Below are 9,109 nucleotides of genomic sequence, written 5' to 3'. Positions count from 1 at the left end.
GTACGTGACGAAATAAACGTTGCCGCGTACAAAATTTCCGGTGTGCACGTGACGCATCGTCTGACGGTTTCGTCGAAAGAAACGGGATTTCGTTTGGGGGCTATTTCACGCGTATTACGTTCTATTGCACAACTCTCTTCACAGTTACTAATGGAACATTCGATGAACTAGAGGAAAACATCCATATTTCGTATGAAATTAATTAGTGTTTATTTCATAAACGTGGACTTGCTTCTTTTCGCATTAAATCTGAGGTATAAATTAGGAATGCATTAGCAAAGTCACATCTGCAAACATATATTGTCAGAGTTATACTGTTTAAATTTATATAATTGTAAAGCTCGGCTTGCAATCGTTTAGCCTAATTCGCACATCTAAATTTATCAGCCACGTTTGCAGATGTATAATCATTACTTTATACGTGTGGCTGTTATTTTAGAAACGTTCCATAAAGCGGTACGTAGAACAGCTGGATAATCACTTTCGACTCTCCTGCGTTAGCTCCAAAAATGCGTCTGACCGTCGTTCCACTAATTGCCACCATTTCACAACTATTAAAAAGAGTCCGTGTGCAATTAGAGCGGTACTAAAGAATTTTTCAAGCTTGGAAGAGTAATAAACTTTTGATCATGAAACACGTACTTAACATGCTTACTCATAATTAAAAGAATTGGAAACTTCACAAAACCGTTCAATTTTTTTATGAAATAAAAAGTACATTTTTTTATTATCAATTTGGGAACTGTCTAAAATTTTTTTTAATCCAAAAAACAGTATTTATTTTATAGTTAAACAATCGAAATTATTGAAAGAATAGGTGAATACAAAAAGTATAATTTTGGAATTAAAATGGATTATAAATTAATGAAAGAAAAGTATTAAAGGAAATTCTATAATTGTATTGGCAAATTTCCAAGATTTTGAGATTCAAAGACGTGCATAGCCTGAGGGCACAGTTCCTGTTTCCTTCTCTTCCTTCGCGCGGGTATCCTTTTTCTTCTAGTCATGCGGCTTCTACTAGTGACGTAACAGCAAGGTCTTACGGTATCTCCAGGAACGGGCCTACATTACGTGAGTATCCCTACACGCGACCCGCACGTACATACTTACGTGTGTACTAGAAGATCCGCTACACGTTGTTCGACTCGACTCACAATCAGCCCGGAGATTCTCTCTTCTCCCTCTTTCGTCGCTCATTTTCTCCTTTCCCTTTGATCCGCACTCGGTGCACCCAGTACAGTTTACTGAAACACATTTCTAAAAACGATTAACGGTTTAAGCCGTCTCCTCTCCTCCGATTTGCGAGCATTATTTTCTCGACCACCCGATTGTTCCTTAATTATGTGCAACATTTATACCTTCCTCGTTATTGATGTTTACTTGTCTTTTATTAAAGAGAGATTGTTGGAAGATAACTGACATTTCTATGATTGCTTATTGTGTATAGATAAACTAACAGTAGAACGATATAGTGATTTATCAAAAGAATTATACCTCGTTCATCGCGTTGCTACAATTCGAATTTTCTAAATTAGGAGTTATAGTAAATATTATGATTCATTTTAACAAGAACATTATAACGTACAGCGTAAATAGTGATTATGCGCAAGCCCGGGAAATGGAGTTCATTGTGGTTTACCTCATGAATATTAAAATTCTTTAGATAGTACTCGAACGCCTCGCAGGTTACCTAATGAAAATATTTTTCGAGATCGTCCCAGTCACTCGTCAGTCGCCAGACGCCGGCCGATGTTAATCGTTCCCTAATTCTTGCACAACAATCCGATACGTGTGAGTTAAAGATTCATTTGATTCGTGAGAACCGGAGGCGCTAGTTCCATCCGTGCGATTCGTCCCCTCTAGGGTCATCGACGTGATCGTTTTCCCTTGTTGTCTAATCGGTATGTGCGGGTGCTTTGGTCGCGATGCCGACAGGTGAGTAGAAACAGACGTACTATACTCTGTACACGTGTACGTGTATACGAATGTGTAAGATACAGTTAGGAGTACCGTTCTGAAAATGCAGCCGTTCGTATCGAGTCGAAGGGAGCGAAGAGGAGAGCCCGTTCGGTGTAGTCTTCGCTTGTATACTCGGCTGGAGCGGCGCTTTAACTCAAACAGACACGACGAGGCGGGTATCCAGTCGAAAGGGGTATAACGGTAGCGATGAATTCAATGGCACGAAGACGATGAAACACGGAATATAAGCGTGGCTGCACGCACATTACGTGCAAATAATTGTAACCGATAAATAAATGTCGTTCCGTCACGAACTTCAGCTACAACCGAGCTAGACTCGTTATTTGAATAATAATTGAAAGCTGTTTTCGATAATTTTTGATAAAAAGAAAAATTACGTGTTCAATTAGAGCGTGATATTGTTAGCACTATTTTTGACAGTATTTCTCTATTAGCGTAATCTGTGATAGCTTAAACTAGGTTCATTTATGTATTCAAGGATATCTGCAAACGAGGCAACCTGTAACACAAACACTGAGACAGTGACACAGTCCGAATCGAACGCAAAACATGCAGAGCTTGTACAAGTATGTTATCGTAGAAGTAATCTCACCTTAAAGGGACACGATTCTTCCTAATAACTTACAATCCGTTCAGTCTCGTTTTCCCTGCTGATTTGGAACACACAAGTTTATTCGGAAAACGTTCTTCAACTCGTAGAACGTTTTGTATTAAATGGTCTTTCTTAAAACTGGCTCGAGTTGTCCCTAAAAGGAGATGAATGATACGAGATACGATTGCAACCTTATCGCTTCCAAGGCGGAACAGTCTATCTGACTAAGAGGAGTACAGGCTGGTAACGGATCGAACGAACACTAACCAGACCGCGCAGCAGTGGCGCGTGCGCGTTTATCCCTGAATCGCGTTAAACCAATGAAACTTCCTCTTGTACTACCCTCGAGGGATAGAACATTCCGATATATTTCGGGTAATTTGTATTAGGGACGTAATCGTATAGAGTCAATTGCAAAGCATGGGAAAGTGCGAAACGTTGAGTCGAGTTATCAGGAGTTATTGACGAGAGCGTGTATCTACCTGCGAGGAAAAAGGGTGTATGAATCAGTGTGATCCGGGCGGGGTGGTTGTAAGGGTGGTTCAACGCTGGCTGCCATCTGCTGACGGTCATTTCAAGCTCGAGCCACTGGTTTCCCGTGAAGTGCATAGCCGAAACGAAACGCTCGGCTCCGATACGTCATCGGCACGAGCCTTTTTCAAAGGATCGAAAGGGATCCCGTGCGTGACGCGATTCACGCGTGACCCAGCCGTGACGCGGGTTCTCGTACGAGTGTTGTTTTCGTAGTAACGCGGTGTGCTCCTGCCAGAATCGAAGGGACGAACGGTCACGTACCAGTGAGCCAGGATGACGGAGACGACAATGACGTAAAACCCACGAGGCCAAGTGGATCCGTTTGGCGACCCAACTCGTTTCGTACACGAATACTGGGATCCTTGGTCGAACTCTTACCTCGATCAGTTCCCGAGATCAGATCCACTGTGCAACCCTTAAAATCATGAAAACGTTTAGTGACTTCTGCGTCCTGATACCTTGATCGAGGCTCCAAGGATTGGACAATGATTGGTATCGAGAAGACATCGTCCGAGCGCGCAATGATCTTTCGTAGTGGACCCTTGTGCGAATATTTATTCCTTGGAAAAGTCATTTAGTCGACGACCTAACAGGATTTCAGTCTGTCAGATTTGGCAACAGACTCGAGGATTGTTTTCCGCGTTATCGTTCCTCCTCACAGACGGTCGAAAAATTGTGAATTTGGTATTGATTGAAGTGATAATACACGGTCGTTCCGTGAGATGTAGACGATGAAGGAGACTGATCGACGAGTGAACGAAATGAAATTGTGAAGTAATGGACAAAACACGAACGCGGATTTCGAATTGTTCCACTGTGTTGCACAATGTCGTGTTGAATGACGAGGCTGGTTGTTAACGGAATATCGACCGAAGACCGTAGCTACCGAATTAGTTGAGGCGAAGGTCGCAAATGAGCACATGCACCTCGTAGTTCAAGATTTGGATCAGCCACCTTAAAGAGTATCAGAGATTTCTCTGATTTAGTATAAAATCTGTATTAAACGTATCGGCTGCAAAGCACAACGTCAACAGGCCTTTCCCGAAAGCTTGGAGAAATCAGACGCAACAGTCATTCGTGCAAAGTGTTTTCATTTTTCGAATAATCGTGTCTTTTATCCTCTATGCGTACTATACGTCTTCGACAAGGAGAATATAAAAAAGCGAAATTTTGACTATGTGTGCATCGATAAATTAGTGCGTCCAGTTTAACAAGCAGAAACAGTGAAACCGAAAGTGTGAACTGGATGAAACTCCCTCGGAGAACAGTTCTCTGAACGAGACCTACTGACCTATCGACTCGACGACCCTTCCCTCTTTCTCTCACGGAGGCGCTTTTTTCACTTTTATCCTGTAATCCGTGAATAAAGAATCGAATAGTTATATTGGCGCATCAGAGGACACCGACCGGTGGAGAAAGCGGCATTAGGAGGCCGAGGGGCGAACATAGCTGCGCGTACGAACGCGTTAGTGAATCGAAGAGGCTCGCGTTCTTTGAACGAGACCCACTGACCTATCGACTCGCCACTCTACTCTTACCCTCGGCGCGTGTTTCTTTCTTCGCGCCACCCTGTTTCAGCTTCTCTTTCCCCCATATTCGCTGGCGTGTTGCGTGTTGGCCAATTCGTAATTCCATTTCGTGTCTACCTCGACACGGGGTTGAACGTTCTGAGGATATAAAAGGGGAGTAGGTACCAATAGCAGCACACAATTATAAGACAAACGAGTGCCTAAGTGTTTTTTTTTTTCTCAATCGATACTTTCCACGACTGAACATCGTAGCTATAACTATTTCAAGATTCTCTATTCATTTCGACCTTCACAATTTGTTGTCCATTGCTCTGCTTTGGAGATTTTTTACTTTATTTTATTGGCGACTGTTGCCTCGTTATCACGCTCAGGGAATATTTACCTGACTTGTTTTTTGCGTTTCTCGTTTCGTCGTTCTTAAATCATTAAATAATTAATAGGATATCGCCAATACAAGGTGAAGAGTGCCTAAAATTTTATGCCTTCTCGACTGATTATTGATACATGGACACGTATAAATCGTTGTGCAACCCCTGTGTCTTGTGCTCGCGTTTAATTGTTCCCATATTTTCCTTCGCCTTTTCGCGAAAGAGATCGTGAAACGATCATAGTTCTTTCATTCACGAATGAGAAGGATTGAAAGCGTTCGCGATCGATACGATATACAGTGCCTCGATTATTCTTTTCTCTCGACTGATCGACAAAGAAACATATACACTGTTGTAACTATAAGCTTCCCTGATTTATCGCGGTTTTTCGCTTGACGTCTTTGGGTGTGTCTGAATTTCGTTCACTTCGCTCTCTCTCTCTCAAGTTCCGAAGGGAACTGAACATATAAATGAGCACCAGAACTTTATAAAGATGACTGAAAATTATGGCATTTTATCGCAAACAAAACGCTTCCAACGTTATGCAAATTCGTACTTTCGACTTGAAATTCTTCCTCTTGAAATTGTTAACAACCTTTTGAAAGACTCCTTCCCTTGGTCATTTCGATATTCAGGGAACGACTCGTAATTAACAACCGTAGACTGACACTGACTAGCTGTGGTCATAAGATAAAAAATATGAAAGTCATCAGAAACTTGTCGTTCACCGATTATCTTCTCGTCGTCGTTTATTCAGATGATAGTTTCAATGCGCGTTGATTCGATCATTTGAATACGAGCACAAGAAGCATAGAAGTGTGTCGTTCAATAACAGGTTGTGAACTTAATCAAACTTTCGTCGAATCAACTAGTACCATCGTTCAACCGGTGTATCAGAAGTTTTTTAATCTCGTTCGTGAGAGAGATGGCATCCAAACCGTATTTCGAAGCCGTCGTAATGTCCTCTGACGTTAAACGGGATTGCGTGGCGAGTGTCGAGGAATTCTCTCCTTGTAAGAGAGTAGCGTGCTGGTTCAGGCCATTGACAACAATAGCCTGATCGTAAAACCGGGAAGGTACGATCGAAGAGAAGGAAAGTATCAGCAATAAATCAAGACTGGAGATACGAAGATAAAAAAACAGCGTATGAACGTTACCGAAGCAAGAGTAAAATCTGTATAAAAATACACATACATGTATCTCACAACGTACAAACGAAAAACATTAATTCATGATCGAACGGTGTGACTAAATTCGTTAATCGAATGAAAGCCGTGCACAAAACACGAACCCAGCAACAGTTTATCACCTCATTCACGCAGGCAAGACTGAAACGTGTCTGATCCAATTCGTTCAGCATCTATTCGCCTCGAATCGCTAAAGCGAAACAAGAACTGTGCGACAGTTGATCACATTTTAATCGCGTTTCTCCTTCGAACGCTGCAAGAATGTTCTGGTTGTACACAAAAATTTAAAATAAAAAAACTACGCACGGATACGAAAAATCGAAGAGAGAAACAGAATAAAGGAAACGAAAGAAATGGCGGAAAGCGCGGCCAGTCCGGGTTCCGTGCAGGTGGCTGCGAATAGTCCGCAGCAACAATCGCAACAAACACAACAGAATCCACAACCGCCGGATATAAGCAGCTCGCAGTTGGCGTCACCACCGATCACGGGCACAGGTACGAATAGGAAACGATCGAGATCTTCCGGTAGGATTATATTTAAGATCTATGGGCATCGCAATTAGCTTTTGTTCGAGTAGTGCTACGCGTTTTCTGACTTTCACCATTTTCAACTTTGAAATTCCATATGAACATTAACTCATTTGCATCATCATTTTACGTCACAACAATTTTTCTCCTTGAATACATTTTAAGTATTACACAAGAAGCTATATTTTCATGGATTGTTGTTTTGTATTTTAGATTTAGAATTAGAATTAAGATTTTTAATCTAATATTTAGTTATAAATTACACTAATGAGCGAATTCGTTCTAACTATACTCACGTTATGAAGTTTGTCGGTATGGAATTCGAATGTGCATTCCGGATGCAAATGGGTTAGCAAGAATGTTAAGAAGGGGAGAGAATAGGCTTGGTGAACTTGGCATCAAGTTGCACAAGTTTAATGGCGGTCGAGGTCACTATTGTTTAGAATCGAAGTGGTACTGAGTAACGAACAGTCATTACATAGCGCATCGCACGCTAAACCCAACCAATGCGACGTTCTAGGTCCAACGAATATTTCGGGCCGTCCTGCGCCGCGTTTTAATTAACGAAATTAATTTTGATCTCGTCGAATGATTACACAGTAATTGATTCCGATGAACGGAAGCAATTTCCCGATATAAAGTTCGATGGAAAAAGTTTCATTTTGCAAATTCATAATTAAGAATACACCTAGGAGTCACATAATTAAATGATACTGTTTAATCAATAGTTCAGTTTTATTGGACCAGAAGGAATCATCGTGTTTCTCAAATGAACTAATTTTTTCTTTAGAAGATGTATGTTTTTTTTTAAAAGAATCCATATAGATTTTGCATGTGTATAAGAAATATCCATTCGTAGTTGAACATTCAAATTTTAATTAAATACGAATCCTGTTTCCTTCCAATAAAAACAAATCAATCTCTGATCCAATTTTCCAATATAGATTGCAGACAAACAATCCGTCTACACGGAAACGTAGCAGAAAAATGAAATGCGTTCTAGAGCCATCTATATCTATGTACAGGTATATATACACAGATTCCATCGTAATGTGAATAGTTTCGTGATTGTGATAACTAATAATGAACGGCGCCAATTCGAAGCACGATCTCTCACTCGCATAGCGATGCTGTTCCCAAACCCGCAAGCCACTCCTCGTGGATCGGGTACACTCAGAGTCTGCTATTACGATATCAAACAACCAAGTCATCATCAAAATTTCCAAAAAAGCTTTTTAGGAAATTGAAAAACTCGAATAAGCATTTGACTGATAAATAATCATATCAATATGAATTCTGAAATCACATAATCCTGCAGAGACTCAGAATACTGTTTCAAATGTTTCAAGATTATTTTAGCCAGCTATTTTCCTAGTTCTGCACTTTCTTCCTTAAATTCCGATTATCGATTTTACATCTCCATACAGTTCAACTTTAACTTTGTTCTGAAAACATTTCGGGTACCGGGCAACCATTCCCAACTCTTGGTTGCTCAACTTTGTTTCGAATGTCTGTCGTCTTTGGTAATGTAACGCCGATAAGTGTGCATTGAATTCACTGATATGAAGTCGACTGGATTATGGCGTGGCAATAAATTAAAGCTGAGTTAATTCGAAGACGGTCGAGGTCGGTTGTTCGCATCGTTCGGGTAATGAAGGACCATTACTCGTCGCGGATTGCGCAGCGAAACGGAGCGGCCCGATATGCCGGTGCAGCGCTTTTCGTGCACGTTTCTCATCCCACGGCGGGCGGAGAACGGATGAAGAAAGGAGCAAGAAGTAAGAAACGGTAGACGGCGTCGTCTGAGGGAAGAAGGAGAGAGCGCGAGAGTCGCGTTAGCGGATCTGTCGGTCGAGTAACGGAACGCTTTCGAGTACCGCTAGCACCGGCTCTGACGCGGTTACCGAACACCGTTACTTCGGTGATCCGCGAGTACCCACCACGTGCTGTCTCACCGTTCTCTTTGAAGCACGCGGCGCCCGTTCGACTGGAAGGAAAACGCTTGCCCGGGACGAGCGAGCGAGTAAGCGAACGCCGCGAATTCGTCGAACCGTGGAAAAATTGCGATTCCTCTATGCCTCCGGGATTTATACAGACTGTCTACGTCTGCTTCCACTACGTTCATACCAGTCGTCAACTTATTCCCGCGGACCGACCAGTTCCGTTTACATTAGCTTGATTCATTGTTACGGCCTATGGGTAACCACCGTTGCCCGTTGGGTCGCCGCGAACGATATGCGGACACGTTTTTATGCCATGAATCGGTGGAACGGGCAACGGTGAATCGTGGTACGGTTTTTACAGGAGACTTATAGAAATGTTACAGAACTTGATTTCGTTCGATACGTGCTAGATTGTAAACAGTAGCTTAAGGATGTATTGGCTATACAG

The 9,109-nt window shown here is 41.9% G+C and overlaps 1 protein-coding gene and 1 long non-coding RNA gene across 8 annotated transcripts in view; one reads left to right on the top strand and one right to left on the bottom strand.

Annotated features, from left to right (window-relative positions):
* Positions 1 to 878: 878 nt before the first annotated feature.
* Positions 879 to 2,810, bottom strand: LOC113464431 (uncharacterized). Of its 3 annotated transcripts, none has more exons than XR_003389283.1 (3): positions 2,573 to 2,810; positions 1,111 to 2,479; positions 879 to 1,017 (listed from the first exon to the last, which is right to left on the bottom strand). It is a non-coding gene; the product is annotated as an uncharacterized LOC113464431 (long non-coding RNA). The 3 variants fall into 3 exon arrangements; XR_003389282.1 differs by having other exon boundaries at positions 879 to 1,510; positions 1,586 to 2,479; XR_003389281.1 differs by having other exon boundaries at positions 879 to 2,479.
* Positions 2,811 to 3,183: 373 nt separating this feature from the next.
* Positions 3,184 to 9,109, top strand: part of Hr3 (nuclear hormone receptor 3 ROR-beta) — a 92,422-nt gene continuing 86,496 nt past the window's right edge. For 2 of the 5 annotated variants that reach the window (XM_026814157.1, XM_018025782.2), the window contains exon 1: positions 3,184 to 6,715. In XM_026814157.1, coding sequence (XP_026669958.1) covers positions 6,544 to 6,715 — 172 coding nt within the window. In that variant the 5' untranslated portion in view covers positions 3,184 to 6,543. The remainder of the gene's footprint in view (positions 6,716 to 9,109) is intronic. The other 3 variants (XM_026814158.1, XM_026814160.1, XM_026814162.1) reach the window with 3 other exon arrangements.

Source organism: Ceratina calcarata, unplaced genomic scaffold, assembly GCF_001652005.2.
Source record: "Ceratina calcarata isolate Rehan_Ccalc_2016 unplaced genomic scaffold, ASM165200v1 scaffold368.2, whole genome shotgun sequence".
In the NCBI taxonomy this organism is placed as follows: Eukaryota; Metazoa; Arthropoda; class Insecta; order Hymenoptera; family Apidae; genus Ceratina; species Ceratina calcarata.
This window is presented reverse-complemented; position numbering and strand designations above follow the sequence as displayed.